Raw genomic sequence first — 19,010 nt, 5'->3', positions numbered from 1 at the left:
AATATGCTTGGAGTTAAAATGGCATGGGAGATAAACTAGCCGCTTTATGCAGATGATACAGCTCTAGTGGCAGATTCCAAAAACATCTCTAGCTAGTGACATTCAAGACAGAAGAAATTCAAGAAAATGTGGGGATTAGACAGGATGGTTTGAGTTTCAGGATGTAGAGGACGAAGAGAAAGAGAAGGGCTTCAGGTAACTGGCAGAGGATATGGCAACATAAAACCATGAGGCTGGAGTGAAGGAGCAATGGTCCTACATGCATTAAGGATCATGTGAAGGATGAGACTGTCAACTTAGGATAAGAAGGCTATATTTATACAGTGGTCCTAATATGGTGAATGGATAGGAGCGTTACAAGAAGTGGTAGCAAGCGCAATCAAAGCTGACCAGGGTGTGCTATAACTGAAAAAAAAAAAAACAAACAAACTTTGCAGCCATTCTACTTTGTTTCACCGTCTGCATAGCATGGCAGACACTACAGGTTTGTTTTGTCCATTGTTGTCATCCCCAGGAGTCACATTTTAACCTTCAATGTAGCTGATAACTTACGTAAATTTCCTTTTAATTCCCGAATACTATTTCCTACATTAGCAAAGTGGAGCCAGAAAAATATTTAGAAAGGCTGCATCCAGTTACACCTGCTCTCTTGTTGTCATGTGTTACGAACCGAAGCCACAGCTCCCTATCCATAACCAGGCCATACAGACCTTCCACGGTTTACCCTAGATGCTGGGGTTCAGTCAACCAACTGCACAACATTGTTCCAAATCACACTGTCCCAAGCATGCTTTTCACCCTCTAGCATGTCCAAGCCCCAGTCACTCAAAATCTTTTTACTCCATCCTCTGATCTTCAGTTTAGCTTCCCCCATCCGAGAGGTAGCACCAGGAAACAAAGAGGGGCCCATCCACATACATAAATACACATACATGTACATATACATACACAGACATATACACTCGTACATTTTCATACTTGTTTGCCTTCATCCATTCCTAGCACTACACCACATTTGTTCACACTCAGTCTCTAGCAGATTTCTTTCAGTCTCTAAAGAACTGAATAGCATATGACAAACAACTTTCTTAAATTTGCTTGATCTGCAGCTTTACGTATCAATCAAATTCAGTCTTTGGCCATTAAATTTTACAGAGTTTTCCAGGACCTAAAGAACCAGGTTTGAGTTTAATTCCACTAATAAAATTTTTTAGCCAGGAATTTGACCTTATTTCTAAAGATAACTAACTTGGACATGGAACTTTATATTTTTGACATTATTTCCAAACAACTTTTCGAACCAGTCGTATTTCACTTGGTAACTATAATGCATTCTTAGCAAAAACTTTCTTGGATCATTCTTCAAATGCACTCAACCATTTAATTTAGCATATAGTCAGACTGCTTGAGCAATAACACTTAGTGTATTGAGAGTACAATTATTTAAACATTTCAGTTTACCAATCAAGTGATTTAATTTTGCAATAATGGTAATCTCCATGTGAAAAAAGTAATTTCATAAAGCAATACAAATAATTTTCATAACTGCTGTATTTTACTAATTACAATCTAAGCAAATCTTTTATAGTTTTTTCATAAGAAAACAATGTGGCACAGACATAACATGCCCCAACTGAAGGCCATCTTGTATGAAAGAAATAAAGTACAAGGAAAAGTAAATAGAAGTTGAATAGGGCTCTACAAGTGTTTGTAGACCTGACTTTTAAAGGTACAAATTTTCTGTCGTGAAGAAGGCAAGACAAAGGAGGAAGAGCTGTTTGTAAGACGTAGGTATTTTAACACTTACCAAGCGACCAGTCTCTACACATAAACTATGGGAAGCAATGGCCTCCTGTGTAGCTTTTATCCATGCATTTGGAGCAGGAACACATGCAGACTGTTCATGAGAATTGAAACCGAAATAATTCCTGTATCTCTAGGAGAGTGAGAATAGCAACAAAGTGATGGCTGTGAAGGGAGTCAAAGCCAAACTAGTTAATAACACTGAAGGCTTTTAATTCTTCCTCTGGTTACTAAACAGGTGGAGGAAGAGTCACTAGGGATGTGTATATGAAACCTTTGTAGATGTGATAACTGCTCACAAGAAAAACAATTAGGGTGCCTATACAACATTCCCAGCTTTTGGGAAGCAGACTTTGCCATGTTGATTATGTGGGATTTCTAGGAAAGAGTGGAGTGTGTGGTTATTCTCAACATCTTTTTGTTACTCTAGGGTTGAATGGTGGAAGAAATTGCATTAGAAGCACCACTGAATTAACTAGGTTGCTGCTTCTCATCTCTAAGATGCTGCAAAGGTACAAAATAAGTAGATATATTTTCAGTATGAGAAAGGGAATGAGCATAAGGAGGAGTAGTACATAGGAAGGGTTGAAGTACTGAAAGTGTAAATTAGGTTTGAAATAGATGAAATATTTCATCATAGAACCTAGATCATTTTTAAAACCATATATAGGAAACTTGGGTGGTTATTGCTACTACACACCAGAGTTGTTTCTGCAGATTTTTCAAGTGCCATTTTTATACTAAACCTTCCACCTTACCTTTGTCATTCCCACAAAATATAGAAATATGAAGCTTAGTAATCATGAAATCTCAACAAAAGATCACCAAATATGGAGATGGGGGCCGTGTAAACAAGGTTGTCTGCTATGATATCATCTCTGGTCACAACTACCAAGTCACGTACCATCACGCCACCCACCGACACTAGGTAAAGTAAATTAATTTGGACAATGTAAATTTACAAAATACCACAACCAATATTCAAAAAGTGCTAAAAGTAAAGTTACACCACTTATGGATTTGCTCTCATAAGATACACCACTCCTATATGGGTGAAGATACTACTTTAAGTGTTTTGGCAACCAAATGCTACATGAAAAAAGGAATGACCATTCAGAGACTTAGTACTTTATAAGACATCAAACAATCTAACAGTAAAAAGAACGATTTAAAAAAAAAGCCAGCAAAGCCAAAACAATCTAACCTAACACTGATGCAGGAAATGCATATAAAGGAAGGGCAATTAAATTTGTTTTACTGAAGCAACTGAGGGCATAAGTGTGCAAACTATTTATATAATATTGAGATTGGAACATTTTACCCAAACAGTGAGCGAGTGGTAGAAACTCAGGCTTTGTCTATGGATGACTACATTTTTTCATACTTGGTTGCAGTTTCCTGTATTTGTGAGGCAGTGCCAGGAACAGAAAAAGAAAGGCTACATTCACTCATCCATTCTCTACCTGTCATGTGCAAAGCACCAAAACCACAGCCTGCACATCTTGCCATGGTTTCCCCCTGCTGTTTCACAAGCCCTGGTTCAGTCCAATAAAAGCATGTCAACTGGCTACATTATGTATTTCAAGGTGTGGAAAATTTGACAACAAGTCTGAAAAACAATTATCAATAAGACATCTAGGCTAAGTAGTCTGAATAGATGGTCTATTACAAATACAAAAGATGTAGGTTACTAGTTAAAATGAAACTGATTAATCAGCTTTTTATCAATCATGCAAAGATGTAAAAAATAAAACTTTCCAGAGATACCTTAAATAAATTGCTGAAGTGGAATTAGGGTAGAGGCTTGTTATGATGGGTAACAAAAAATTGGTAAGAGTATAAAGGATAAGTGGCAACTGGTACAGTACCAGATGATCTTAACAGGATATGTGGTATACATGCTGTAAATATAGCCTTTCACCAAAATATCATAAGAATATACAGCAGAGGTGGCAAGAAGACAGAGCAAGACAAGTGTGACAAGCTGTTGTCAAGAGAAAATATGACGAACATGTATAATGTCATCTGAGAGTATCTAGGCTTACCAGCATTAAGGTGATCAGCTGTGAAAGCATTGACAAATGTCTTTCTGCCTCTAACAATAGAGGAACCATCAGAAGTCAGGACAGCTTGGTTTCTCATTTCAGACAAATCTACACCATTTACCAGCACCCCTTTGCTGCCTCTACCAGAAAGGGTTGAATTTATCTTGAGATTCCTCACAGTTAGACCTTTTGTGAAACTTAAGTCACATTTTATTACCTGCAACACAGATGTACTGTCAAATCAAATGGTTCACTTAGGTTATATTCATATACAAAAAATGCAAATGTCATATGGTTCAGAAGAGAGCAACATACCACATCTTCATTCTGAAGAACAGCCAAACGGTACAGCTCATCAATATTCACATTGTTGATGGTATCCACTTTAACAACACCAATGTATATATCATTAAGGAACTGTACCTTAGCTGTTGAAGAAAAAATATACCATAATTGATACAGGAAGCTTGAAAAAATATACATCACTGAAATGCTGTCTATACAGAATACTTCAGGCAGTTAAAAGAACTAATTATACCCCCAAAGATTGGCAAGAAATGTACTGCCCTCATAACTAAAATGTCATAGAAGGCTACTAAAAGGAGTAGAAGCAAGGGGCTGGAAAAATAGACGGAAACCCTCCCTTCCACACATTTCAGTTTCTAAAAGTGGTAACAATACAAAAACCAATGCTTGGACTGTGGCGTATGAATGGGCATGGATGTAACCAGGATGAAAGCTATGAAGAGAGGATGCGTCTGGGAAGAGGAACCTGGATGTTCTAGCTCTGAGGGAAACTAACCTCAAGGGGAAGGATGGTTAGGTTATGTTCAAGCGCTAAATATGAGGGTGAGGGCAAAGAAGAGTATGGCACTTCAGTCGAAGGATAAGCTGTGGATATGGGTTAAAGAGTGTGAGTAAAAGAGTGTGAGTAAGAGAGATCCAGAGTGATGTTGGTAAGAATGATAGTGCACCTGGTACAAATTAGACTTCCACAGTGATGTGTGTAAGGAGCACCTAATTGAAAGAGCAAATTATAGAGGATTGTGTTTGGGAGCACCAATCTATAAGCACCAGTGAGATTATGCTATGATGCTACCTCCTATCACAATTTGTTTGATGTATAATGCTACAATGTTTTTTTACAGCTACTCCTTTAGCAAGGCTGTCTAACAGGTTCATTTGGCGTTTTCAACCACGAGTAATCTTTTTAATTTTTTGTAGTCATTCCATGTACACATCTAATTTTTCCACATCAGTCTGTCTGTCTTTAATATTTGTTTGTCATTTTCTGCATTATCTGGGTATCACCAGGAACAAAGGTCCCATTCACGAGCATCCATTCTCTAGCCATCATGTCTAATGCACCAAAACCACAGCCTTCCTATCCACAACTGACCCCATAGACTTTTGTTTATGGGGTCTTTTAGCTCTACAGACTTTTCTCAAGGTTTTCTCTTGGACCTATGGGTGCTGAAATGATCAGTGTGTGTGTGTGTGTGTGTGTGTGTGTGTGTGTGTAGAAGCACAGAGTGCATTTTGAAGTATGTGGAGAGTTCACTATTAGTAAGGGCAAAGATGGATGTTTGGTGATTCAGTAGTCCCAATGGTATGAATTAGAGTTGAGGGCCCTAGACAGAAAGGAACTGAAGACAGGTGTACTGAAAAAAGATGAAGGACAAAATGCAGCACAAGGAGGTTTGATTGTGTGAGGAATGGTAGTGCAAGAGAGGTACAGGGGCACCGAGTGTCAGCACAAGCCCTAGAGCAAACAATTTTACTGGGTCCCCTTCCCTTTTTTTTTCTCCTGTGTATAAGAAGTAACTAAAAAAGATAATTAACAAGAACAGTAATGAGCTCATAAAGCAAATTCACAGCAACAGCCATTTTTATCTCAATTATGCAGTTGGAATAGTTACGATGCAGCCAATGACCAGGGAGATATATTACCAGTCGTACCCACCTCGGTACTGGGAGGATTAGTGATGGCTGCCTAGTGAGCCAGCACTACAGTGGTTGTCAAGTTAAACTCCTCTGACCCAGGTAGCTGTCTTTTCTTTCAGCCTCACCCACAAGTGGACTACTTGCATTCTGTCTACAAACAATCTGTTGCACACAACACAACTCTTACATCTCATTCTTCATATCCAGATTTTCACGCAGTGAGCACTATGCACTAGCCCTCACTTCTGGCAAAATCATAGGAACAATTGATAGAAGTAACAAGCAAGAACATCTAAGCAGGAGCATCAGGTAGAAATAGTAAGGATATTAGGCAAGAGCATTAGATACAAGTACTCAGTGCAAGCATTAGGTAGGAGCCTCTGCAAGAACTTCTCAAATCACCACAACCAGTTCTTTGGGCAGATTTTTCCAATCTTCTCATTTCATCAAGGGTGGGTTCATTTCTGATCAAGGGGACATACACTTGTGAAGCGTTTGCACTACATGACAGTTTACACCAAACATTATCAAGCATACAGCAAGAAACATGCCTCTTAACATCTGAACACAACGTGGATCTTCATGCAAAAGTTGTTCTATACAAATAATAATCCTTCAAACCCTATATCAACAACCAAGGTATGATATTTATCCTTGGTATCAAAGGACAGTTGCCACTTCTAAGATTCAAATATCACTTGTCTTACAAAATGTACATAATGATATTGAAGTTCTTACCTGTAATACTCTGATCAGATGATTTCAAGACCAGAGAATTTAAGAAATGTTTAACATCAACCTTATTTCCAGCCTTAACCGCAGTAATATCAGCACTAGCTTTTACATTTCCCTCGATTATTAAGTTGTCGACAATTACATCAGAGTCAATTGTCACATCACCCTCATCCTTCCAGATTGCTCCGTTCTGAAGCTGACAAAGATAAAAGTCGGATTATTTTATTTTTTACAAATGATATAAGGTAATCAAATTCACATTCTACATCATCAGTCCAGGAAAAAGAAGTTTTATCTGGGTGACTGGCATCGGTTGTACTTCATGCAGCAGCAAAGAGATGAAAGTTCCCATGTAATGCTTTGTTATGGGAATATGCAAATAGTTAACTGATCAGTTATCCAATTAGATAAGAGCATACCAATATGCAGTGACCACAAGCATGGTTATGATTATCTATCCCTAACAAAAGAGTCTTGAATGTCGTGTTTAGCTTGTAATACCTCTGCTATATTGCAGCCATCCAGTACGTTTGAGTCAGATGAAAGTCCATCAAAAAGATTAAGATCCTCAGTAAATGTCACCTTTCCACCCACTTGTCCAGCTTCATCCACCAACATAATTGTGTCCATGTTAACTCAGTCAATCACTGGAGCATACAAATCCTCTGGAAGATTAACAATAAAAGATATGCTGTAAACATAAAAAATATTCTTAATACATGAAAAATAACATCATGTGGATACAGGTAATAGAGAAACTGGGTGCCTTTCGTGGGAGTTGTGTAGTTAGGCTACAAGTGTTCACTGGGAAAGTGCAGCACCAACTTAATCTTCAGCTAGTGTTGCATTATCAAAAGGTAGAAATAGTTTAGTAAGTGTCATAGAACTAGATGGGTAGGTAGTAGCAGGTACGTGGCCACCAATCATGGAGGTAAATTACTGGTACTACCTGCTTGGGTACTGGGAAGGTTACTCACAGCTGCACAACAAGCCAGAACTTCAATAGTTGTCTAGTTTTACCGCTCTAACACAGGCAGCTATATCTTTCTGCCTCACCCGCATCTGGACTTCCAGCATTCGGTCCACAAACATACAATCTACTTGTCACACAACATTTGACAACACAGACAATTCAGTCTTCATAACTAGATTTAACTGCAGTAAGTGCTATGCACTATCCCTATCTTTCGGCAAAATGGTAGGGGTAACTGATAGTTAAAATGAACAATAGGAAGAAGCATTAGGTGTAAGTGGTAGGGTGGAAAATAATGGAAGAACATTAGGTATACACATTAGTTGTATTTGGTAAGAACAGCAGGTAGGAACCTCTGAAAACACTGCGCTAGCTAGAGTTGCCCTCTGCCAGTAGCCTGTTAAGGACAAGACACTACACAGATAAGAAGTGGCTCTGGAATTCACCAGTCATAGAGACTTTATCCATGGCCACCCCCTTGAGGAGTTCCCAAAAGGCACAGGCATCAGTTTTATTGAGAGAAATGTAGATGAATATAATTAAAGCATGTCTATTTCTAAACTCCGTTTCTTTTATTTTTCTGCATTTCCTTAGGCAAAGGCTCCTCTCTGGTCATTCCACCACAGTAGTAGTTGTCGCAACTTCTCACTCAGATTCCACCAACAATGGTGTTCCTCAGGATTGTGTCATCACCCAAAAACTCTCTGCCATCTATAAATGATCTTTCCTCTATTTCAAACAATATTCAATTTTATGCTGATGATTTCACTTGCATACTTCAACTTGATTTCCCTACCTTCGGTCTACTAATACTTATCTTCTTTCTCATACTTAACATATCCTTTCAATTAACACCTTTGCAGCAACTGTGCTAAATTTAAATCTTTTCCTGTATCTACCTAAGTCATTCTTTTCATTCATTCCATTTCAAAACGCCATAATTCAACCCTGTAATAATATAAACATGTCAATCATAAGCATTTCCACAACTATAACCTGGAAACCCCACAATCATTGCAAAGTCTGCTTTCCATAGGATAGTGGTATGTTATGGGTGCTGCAATTATCATCGAGTTGGTTTGATAACTATGGGGCTTTTATATGCCACAGTATGGAGTACTAATCACAAACTGGGGTGGTTTTATATCCATGGATATTAACAAGAGCGGAATCAGTGGAGTCAGTTTTCCTGGCATTACCTGTCTTCAACCATTCCCTTCTGTATGCCTTCATCAGGTATTTTGACCAAACAATAAGGTTAACTTTTGAATCTAATAATTTGTGCATAAATCTTACTTCATACCTTTATGAATACACTATGATGATATATGCTCAATTACATTTTTTCCAACTCTTTAGTTAGGTTGCTTGCGATGGAATTATACTTCAACTGGGAATTTAAATCTGCAAAATACCAAAGCCACAGTCATGGTGTGAAGCACCATCCTAATTAGCTTAGCAATAATGGAAGCAGTTAATGTGATAGTCCAGTATTGCAGTAAAGACTAGAATTTATTTCCAAAACTTACCCTAGCACGGACTATGATGAGGGTCAAGAAAACACACCAAATACAGTACATTCTGCAATGAACAATGATAACATGCAGCAGAGATATTATTCCCTTGGTAAAAGCAGCAAGTGCCTACCCAAGTAGGTCATATTTCATGCATGCTATTACATGGTAAGGTCAGGCCACAGATTTCTTTTTAAAGAATTAAAAGATCACTGATGCACAGACTATGATTTATATTACACATATTTGCAATGATGTCACCAGTGAAGGTGTATATGCTGTCGATGACCTGTTCACCTGACCGCCTTAGAATTCTTGCAGCAAGTGTGCTTACATCAATATCATTTATTTCTGTGGGATTGAAGTTCCCTCCAATGTACAGAGCCTCTGTGAAAATCTTGTGACCAAAGATTTTTCCACTGTAGTCTTTTTGAACCACCTATTGGGAAACAAAGTGTTTTTAGTTACACTGTACATTCAGTCATGTTAGATTATTGTATATATTTAGAATTCAGAAGCTTACATTGTTGAGATGCTTAATCCAATCTTCTCCATTGACTGTCGAGAGTGACAGCTCCTTAACAAAGTGGACGTCATTCTCGATAGTAACTCTTGATGTTACATGTTGTGGCAATTGTGATGTCTTCTTCAGAGCTTGAGCTACCATGTTCGAAACGTCAACTCCATCCACTAAACCACTCACTGTTAACTTGTTTACTGTACATGTAAAGAAATCTGCTAGCTACAATGCATATTTACCATTGCACAACTTCAAAAATTCATGTGAATAGACAACATTTAAGAAACACACATACAGACCTGGACAGGATATTTCAGTGGGGTAAACAAAATCTTAAAAGTTTCATGCCTCCAAGACCCAATTTCTACCAATCTTTATCAAAAACTCAACTCTTGTCTCTTGATGGTTCTGCAATTCCACCTCTTGCTTAAGTGAAAATAATTGATATTGCTGTAACATCTACTCTTTCTTGGAAACCTCACAGCACAGGAATAGCCAATTCTGTCTCTAAGAAACTGGGTATTCTGTTTAGATGATGAAACTTCCCTTCTGAGCAGTTACTCCATTTATACAAGGAATTGATTCAACCTCGTATGGAGTACTGCTCTCACAATTGGGATGGACCTAGCTCTGTATGCACACTTAGAATCGAAAGCAATCTGACAAACTGTCACACACCAACTTTTGAACTTGACCCTCTTGCCCTTTGCTGCAATGTTGGTTCACTTTCCCTCTTCTATTGGTATTCTTTGGTTTCTCCTCCCAAAAGTTGGCCATTTGTGTGCCCTCACCACAAGCCAGACTATGCAATACTCGGCAAGTTGCTGCATCACATGATTATTGTGTGGCCATCAGTAACTCAAGGGTGGGTAGTTTTGATAGCTGCTCCTTTCCCTACATGTTGAAGCTTTGGAAGTATCTCCACATTTTTCCCACTAACAATGACCTGGCACACTGCAAAAGACAGGGCTTCCACTTACTGCAAAATTCGTAAAAACTTTCCCTTGTCTTTTCTTTTTCCATTTCATAATACTCTCTATTTCAATTAAGGCCTGGCTTTGATGTGGACTTTAATGTGACTGGATCCTAAAAAAATTACACATTCATATTCTATTATACTTGATAGCCGATTTCCGTGTCGGAGAGTTAGTGCCAGGAAACAAAGAATGGCCCATCCACTCATACACACACATACATAACACATATACATACATACATACACAAGTACATAAACTTGTTTGCCTTTAGTCCATTTCTGGTGCCACCCCACCTCACAGGAAACAGCATCATCACCCCTTGCCTCAGCGAGGTAGCGCAAAAAAAAAAAAAAAAAAAAAAAAAAAAAAAAAGCCACATTTGTTCACACTGTCTCTAGCTGTCATGTGTAATGCATAGAAACTACAGCTCCCTATACACATCCAGGCCCCACAGACCTTTCCACGGTATGCCCCAGACATTTCACATGCCCTGGTTCAAATCAACCCCAGTATACCACATAGGTCCAATTCACTATTCCATGCGCACCTCTCACTCTCCTGTATGTTCAGGCCTGATCACTCAATCTTTTCACTATCCTTCCACCTCCAGTTTGGTCTCCTGCTTCTCCTTCCCTCCATCTCTGACATATGTCCTCTTTGTCAACCTTTGTTCACTCATTCTCTCCATGTGTATACATTTCATCACACCCTCTTCTGCTCTCTCAACCACGCTTTTTCCATTACCACACATCTCTCTTACCCTTTCATTACTTATTCAATCAAACCACCTCACACCACACATTGTCAAACATTTAATTTCCAACACATCCACCTTACTTTATTCAACCCTATTTACAGCCTATACCATGCAACCATATAATGTTAGAACTACTATTCCTTCAAACATACCAATTTTTGCTCCGATAAAATTTTTAATTGCTCCCAGAACCTTCATCCTCTCCACACACTGTGACTCACCTATGCTTCCATGGTTTCATTCACTGCCATGCCCTGCTTCCTAGCTACTGAATGCCATTTCCCAATCTATGTTACCACAAATTTTGGAGGATTGTCTAGTTTCCATGATCATCTATTTTCTGTCTCACCTCTGCTCTTTTACTGTAGTCTTTCATCACATTCAAATTTGAGCAATACATGATCAATTCCTCCAATAGGTGTACAAGTTACCAATATCCATGCTACTGCAAAAATAACATCTAGTAATGATGGTGTATTAGTCCCTCTCATCCATTCCCCAGTCTAACACTATATAACCAATCAGTATTTTACTAAAATACCATCTTTAAAAAGTGTTGGACACACTGCTTCATGTCCCATCCTAATTGTTCCTTCACTGCTATCACTGTGTATGAGTTTCATTTCATTGCAATTCTTTGGAGGATTATATACTAGTAACACCACAGTGCTGCTCTTTCCTACAGTTGCTATGTATTGTCTGAATCATGTACCCATCTGGGTATAACAGGCGAGATCTTATCGCTGGTATACATTGTTTCCAAGACACCAATAAAATCAGGTGAAATTTCCATTGCAAGATGCCTGAATTCCAGTTCTTTACCATTATCACATTGTATGTGCAGATATGGTATTCAAGGATGCATGTTTTGGAAAGAGTTCTACAGATGCGTTGTCCTGTCTCAATCTTGTATATATACCACATCTCTGCTCCTATGTGTGTATGTACAAACCCCAAGCCTTAGACAGGTGGGCGTACCAAGGACAAATCCATCTTACTCCATCTCATTCCTCGATTTTCAGGAAGTTTGATGCAAAATACTTTCTTCAAATTCCTCGCACTAACCTGCTGTTCTGGATATCTGTCTGTGGATATCAGGACCTTGCTAGTATACAGTTTAATAGCAACAGTGAAGCATCCTCTACAAGACATCAACCCAGATATTCAACTACAGTTTAAATGTCAATCAAAATCTAGTATGGGCTACCTTAAAATTTCAAGAATCGATTCAACATACCATGAACATCTCCAGTATACCTGAGACCCACACCTCCTGTAATAGTGGCATCCTGATCCACTAACACAAGATTATCAACTGCAGCCTCCACATCCAAGCTATTCAGAGATTCCAGTCAGGTCAGAATTCAACAGATCCAAAGATGTCATAACCGTCTTTTTTTTCAAATGTCAAATACCCTAAAATGGGGAAAAAAATATATTTAATTCTTACACTAGCCTAACAAAGATCAAAGAATTGCATGGCATCATATCACTATATGCATACAATTATAATCAACAAGCAGTCTTCAACACTGGATCTTACCTGTATGAGGGATATTCTTATCAAGTCGCATGAGGTCAGTGGCAACATCAAGACCATTCAATCTGCCCTTTAGGTCTAAATTTCCAATAACATTCACTTTACCACCAAAATCCTGAAAGTATTCACCATCCATATCACAAACTCTGATGCTTGTGATTCGAATTCAATAACAGCTGTGCACACATTTGCATTTAGATCCATATGGGAGAAGTTGAACAAGGACACATCTTTTGATGTTTTCTTGTACAATACAGATTTCCTGAACAAACATTTCAAATGGGCATCCTAGTCTGAGGGGCAAGTCAGTACTGGATCTCTTGTTTACTCAGTTTAGAAATTGAAAATTATGTTATCAAAGGAATAACAGGTACTTGCAATGCCTATTGTCCCACCAAAAGTTAAAATATGCTAAAAAGGTACATCATGGTATTTGTCTTCACCTATGTTATTTTGAACTTTATTATTCAACAACCTCGACTTAGTCCTTCCAAAATACATTCATCCTAGGTAATGTGCAAATTCATCCATGTGCTCCCAAATCTCATTTGTTCATTACCTCCAGGGGTACTCATGGTGAAAGTAAAAACCTTAGATTCTAACGTGTATTGTTCACAAGTTACTGTGGTAATACTAAAAGAAACAGAAACTGGTGATAATGTCCTGCATACACTTTCGTAATTGTCCGAATCATAATGCTCATGTTTGAGGACGAGTTTAGGGGAAAATATTGAAAACGAAGAGGAAACCATAATAAGCTACAAAAGAAAAATTTCATAGTTGAACATATTCCTTAGAAACAAAATTAGAAAAATTCCATTACCAGAGTAAGTAGTATTATATGACAGCATGTACTATTAAGAAGCAATGTAAGCTTGCTTGTGGATAGGCACCTTGGAATTTAGTGCATTACGCATAACATCTAGAGAATGGAAGAGTGAATAACTAAGAGCTTGCACTTTTTAATGGACAAGCTTTTCACTTCCTCTAAAATTTGCATATGCTTTTCCTTGCATTAACCTCTTTATATTTCAATTAAGGACCAACCCTGATGTGGACTTACGTATATGAATGAAGCCTCCAGTGTAAAAAAAAATATATTTCTGTTGGCAACATTTTATATTAACAAGATTGATCCATGAACAGATGAAAAGCCACATTTACTTGCATCCAATCTATAGCCATCATGTACAATGCATAGAAACCATCTCCCATCTACAAACAAACCCTAATGATCCTAATATGGATTCCCCCCACCTCTTATACCCCAATTCAGCCCACTGACATGTTGCTCCCTGTATATTATACCATTCCAATTCTTTACCCTTTACTCACTTCAGACCCTCTTAATACATTTAGGCCCCAGTAGCTCTGAACTCTCACTTTATACTTCCATCTTTTCAGTGTCCCATCCCGTTTGGAAATTCCATATCTCATGCATATCCTTTCCTCATAATCTCCATATATCCTAACTATTTCAGCACACTCTTGTTTGCTCTCATTTATACTCCGCTCTTTACAACCATAACACTTACATTATCGTTCCTTACAAGATCAATCCTCATCATAGTGTTCTCATGCCCTTCAATTCCAACAAATCCACCTTCCATTCTCAAGTTCACAAGGTCTAAGACACTAATCCATCATTATTAGGACTACTACAGTTTTAAACATACCTATCACTGCACGGAAGGGAATCCCTGGTTAGAAATGTATGACAAAAACCAAGAATCTTTTCCCTTGATACAGTCTTTGAATGTCATGCCAAACTTTTAAGCATTTAATAAGCAAGATAGGTAAAGCTAATGAATTACTCACGATCTGTCCAGTGATGGTCTGGTAGCCATCCAGAGTAACTATATTCTCCTGCAGTGATGAAACATCCACATTGTCAACTAGGAAACCCTCTCCCATTTTAAGGTCTCCTTGCACAAACACTTGACCCTAACAATGAAGAGTATAATGTTACAAAATATAGCCCGAAATATAGATAAACTATCAAATAAAGTGTTAAGTTTTGAAAGTTAATGTCCAAGTATCAGCTTTATTTCTACTCAACCATCAATACTTTTATAAGACATTAAAATTTTGTTCATGGGAGATATCTACAAAACACAAATTCCTTATACATTTCCAAGCATCTGACTTACAGGAAAAATAAATTAAAATAACATCTCATAACACGTGTGTCCATAACCTGAAGCACTAGTTCACATGGAATGAAGGAATCTCAATTTATTGTTACCCCTTTTTCAATAAGGCAGTAAATATTTCCATTTCTCATGTTAATTTCATAGCAAATCTGTTTTATTTCATAACTCACCTGAAATATGTAGTTACCAAAAACACTCGCCTGGCCAGTCTTATGAAGGTATTCACTCAATGGATAGCCATTCAATGTCTCTCCCACCACTGGGCCTCTGCAAATAAAAATTCTATTATAGAGTTCATGCATAATATTTTTTTTTTTTTTTATTATACTTTGTCGCTGTCTCCCGCGTTTGCGAGGTAGTGCAAGGAAACAGACGAAAGAAATGGCCCAACCCCCCCCATACACATGTATATACATACGTCCACACACGCAAATATACATACCTACACAGCTTTCCATGGTTTACCCCAGACGCTTCACATGCCTTGATTCAATCCACTGACAGCACGTCAACCCCGGTATACCACATCGCTCCAATTCACTCTATTCCTTGCCCTCCTTTCACCCTCCTGCATGTTCAGGCCCCGATCACACAAAATCTTTTTCACTCCATCCTTCCACCTCCAATTTGGTCTCCCTCTTCTCCTTGTTCCCTTCACCTCCGACACATACATCCTCTTGGTCAATCTTTCCTCACTCATCCTCTCCATGTGCCCAAACCACTTCAAAACACCCTCTTCTGCTCTCTCAACCACGCTCTTTTTATTTCCACACATCTCTCTTACCCTTACGTTACTCACTCGATCAAACCACCTCACACCACACATTGTCCTCAAACATCTCATTTCCAGCACATCCATCCTCCTGCGCACAACTCTATCCATAGCCCACGCCTCGCAACCATACAACATTGTTGGAACCACTATTCCTTCAAACATACCCATTTTTGCTTTCCAAGATAATATTCCTACAAAAAACTTATCCATCCTCTCAAGATGAACTCCAATAGTAAGTATCAAACATGGACACAACAAGGCACATAAACCTATCCACTTTAACTGACAGCATACATAAATTCAAGAGATTGTATGATAGTGTTCAAGAAATGGAAAACAAAATACTCGAGTACAGACTTTATTTACTGTTATTATACTCACTCAAATACAGCACTCTGCAACTGGACAGGGATGATAATGTCTTGATAAGCCGATCTTCGCCAGTAGCGGTCACCCAATCCCTCCAACACCAGGTTGTTTACGTTTACTGCCGTTACATCGCCAGATATCTTGGGGTTGCAAAGTAAATTTCTTTTTTTTTTCACAAAATTATACTAAATTTATGTTTTAGAAATAAACAAAACCTGGGCAAACTGGTACATGACATCTAGCAAAACAAACAAGCTGGAAATCTCCAACAAGAAACTTTAATTAGAAGGCAAAGCAGCCAGCACATACAAATGAACAATGCAACACTTGTATGTACATACAAAACTGGCAGTTCAAGTAAGGAAAAACAATTATGAAATTAAGTAGTAGGGTGGTAATAACAAAAGCAAAAATGAATTATTTATATTTCATAATACTTGATTGCCATTTCCCGCATCAGTGAGGTAGCACCAGGAAGCAGATGAACAGCTCATCCACTTATGTACACAAACATAAATGCCCATACATGCACATAAGCATATATGTGTCTATGTTCATACATAGACACATATATACACATCAACATATTCATGCTTGCCTTCATCCATTCCTAGCAAAACACCCTGCCCCACAGGAAACAGCATCACTACCTCCTGCTTCAGCAAGGTAGCGCCAGAAAAATGGACAAAAAAAGCCACATTTGTTCACACTCAGTCTCTAGCTGTCTTGTGTAATGCACCAAAACCACAGCTCCCTATTCACATCTAGGCCCACAGACCTTTCCATGGTTTACCCCAGACATGTCAGAAGCCCTGGTTCATCTACTGACAGCACGTCAACCCTGGTATATTCATATTCTAAAGCATTTATTATTTTGGTTAATATACCTCGCAAACGCGGGAGACAGTGACCAAGCAAAATAATAATATAATACATACAATTCTAAAACAAGCCATTATTTCTTTTCTAGTAGACTGAAATAACTACCTCAAACAATTTGAGAAGACCTCCAAAGAAATGAATATCATACTCACATGTAGTGGGCTTGTGAAATTAATTTCTTCTGCAATAATAATTTCTTCCACTTCTGCAAGCGTTACATGAAGGTTGGATGGATCTATACCATTAACAGTACCTCCCTCCTCCATCACTACACCCTCTGCACTGCCCACACTTACTGACTCTCTAAACTTTATGCGACCTGAAATATACAAAGTTCATTTTTCAATAACTGGCACGTCAGTGTATATAATTTTCAGCCACTTAAAAACCCTGAACTCTTGTAGAGGTACATAGTGCATCTTAAACACAACAATCTGAACAATGGTGATACTCAGCATTTGACTTTGGTGTCAAGGAAAAATGAAATGACATGAAAGAAGTGGTGAGGGAGATTCAGCTTGAAAGAAAGCCTGCTTACAGAAATAACGAGAAACTGAATCAAGAGCAACATAGGGCAAGTATATGAAACAAGGGGTGAAAGAGGAGTGGAGGGCATTTAGGGAAGCACTGCTTACCTGTGCAGGTCACATGTTTGGTATGCAAAATGTGGGATGTGGATATATGAAAATTGGGATGGAGTGAAGATTCAAGTGAAAGAAGCATATGGATATCATCTGCAGGAAAGGTGTGCAAGACCAGGAAGTGTAAAACTGCAAGCAACAAGATGTTAAGAGAAAGGTTAATGTGCCGAATAAAGGAGCAAAAGAAGTCATGAAAACAAAGAAATTTTTGAAATGAGTATCATAGTGATGAAAGCAAGAGAATAAATGGAAGCAACAGTAAAATGAGCAAATGGAGATACAGATAAGCAAACAAAGTGAAAAAACGTTGGTACGTATATGCTGGACTGCTGAATGTTTGATGATAGGGTAGCAGCAGTGGCATCACGTTTGAGACAAGGGGCATGTGGGTTAAAAGAGTCCTGGTGAATTGTATTTTGAAAAGAGAAAGTAATGGAAATCCTGCACAAGTAGTAGACAGAGTTTCTCTAGCAAGGGGATGACAGTGATGCTTACTACTTTGTCAAAATATTCAAAGTTTGTGGGACCCAGAGTGAGGTGCCTCAGGAAGGGTAAAATGCATGCACAGTTTCCTCATAGAGAAAAATGTGAACAAAAGTGAGTGCTCAATTACAAAGGTACAAGTCTGTTTGGTATACCTGGTAATGCAAGTTGGAGTGGAGGCCATGCACAAAACATCAGATTGGGAAGAAAGTGTGGCTTCATGATGTGCCAAGGCATTTGCCTAGATTGTCATATATCCGAGTAGATAGCATTTGGCACTTTAGGTTAAGAGGCAATGTGCTATGAATATATGGGGTAAACTAATGTTACACAACCGAATGAGGAGGATTTTACCTGGCAAGTTAAGACATGTGTTCAAGTGGAGAGGGAGGAGGTGGAATGCTTCCAAGAAAAAGTGGGTCTGCATTAAACATGAGCTTTCTCTATACGTGAATACTCAACTCATGAACAGGGAGCTTCAGGAAGGAATAGGCTAAGAGATATAGGTAGATAGATAGATGGAGGTGGTGAGGGAACATCTTTGGGTAGAGGGAAGGACTACAATATGCTTGGAGTTAAAATGGCATGGGAGATAAACTAGCCGCTTTATGCAGATGATACAGCTCTAGTGGCAGATTCCAAAAACATCTCTAGCTAGTGACATTCAAGACAGAAGAAATTCAAGAAAATGTGGGGATTAGACAGGATGGTTTGAGTTTCAGGATGTAGAGGACGAAGAGAAAGAGAAGGGCTTCAGGTAACTGGCAGAGGATATGGCAACATAAAACCATGAGGCTGGAGTGAAGGAGCAATGGTCCTACATGCATTAAGGATCATGTGAAGGATGAGACTGTCAACTTAGGATAAGAAGGCTATATTTATACAGTGGTCCTAATATG

The 19,010-nt window shown here is 38.5% G+C and overlaps 2 protein-coding genes across 2 annotated transcripts in view; both read right to left on the bottom strand.

Annotated features, from left to right (window-relative positions):
- LOC139762795 (uncharacterized) overlaps positions 1 to 19,010 on the bottom strand; it is a 78,470-nt gene that overhangs the window by 33,687 nt on the left and 25,773 nt on the right. The window contains exons 18-25 of the mRNA XM_071687951.1: positions 17,140 to 17,306; positions 16,118 to 16,245; positions 15,132 to 15,228; positions 14,627 to 14,752; positions 12,812 to 12,923; positions 12,658 to 12,684; positions 9,538 to 9,731; positions 9,255 to 9,453 (exon numbers count right to left, since the gene is read on the bottom strand). Coding sequence (XP_071544052.1) covers positions 9,255 to 9,453; positions 9,538 to 9,731; positions 12,658 to 12,684; positions 12,812 to 12,923; positions 14,627 to 14,752; positions 15,132 to 15,228; positions 16,118 to 16,245; positions 17,140 to 17,306 — 1,050 coding nt within the window. The remainder of the gene's footprint in view (positions 1 to 9,254; positions 9,454 to 9,537; positions 9,732 to 12,657; positions 12,685 to 12,811; positions 12,924 to 14,626; positions 14,753 to 15,131; positions 15,229 to 16,117; positions 16,246 to 17,139; positions 17,307 to 19,010) is intronic.
- Positions 1,617 to 9,730, bottom strand: LOC139762690 (uncharacterized). Its single transcript, XM_071687653.1, has 6 exons — positions 9,538 to 9,730; positions 7,029 to 7,192; positions 6,531 to 6,723; positions 4,164 to 4,276; positions 3,849 to 4,065; positions 1,617 to 2,727 (listed from the first exon to the last, which is right to left on the bottom strand). Exons 2-6 carry the CDS (start codon positions 7,155 to 7,157, stop codon positions 2,597 to 2,599), a joined length of 783 nt encoding a protein of 260 aa, XP_071543754.1. The 5' UTR covers positions 7,158 to 7,192; positions 9,538 to 9,730; the 3' UTR covers positions 1,617 to 2,596.

Source organism: Panulirus ornatus, chromosome 44, assembly GCF_036320965.1.
Source record: "Panulirus ornatus isolate Po-2019 chromosome 44, ASM3632096v1, whole genome shotgun sequence".
In the NCBI taxonomy this organism is placed as follows: Eukaryota; Metazoa; Arthropoda; class Malacostraca; order Decapoda; family Palinuridae; genus Panulirus; species Panulirus ornatus.
Note: the sequence above shows the minus strand (reverse complement) of the source record. Positions and strands in the feature narration are given on the sequence as shown.

Coding starts and splice junctions, on each gene's coding strand:
- LOC139762690 (XM_071687653.1), bottom strand. CDS start 7,157: ATGGACACAATTATGTTGGTGGATGAAGCTGGACAAGTGGGTGGAAAG. Junction 4,066..4,163: donor TTCTTCAGAATGAAGATGTG/GTATGTTGCTCT, acceptor TCTGTGTTGCAG/GTAATAAAATGTGACTTAAG. Junction 2,728..3,848: donor AGCTGATCACCTTAATGCTG/GTAAGCCTAGAT, acceptor TACTTTACCTAG/TGTCGGTGGGTGGCGTGATG.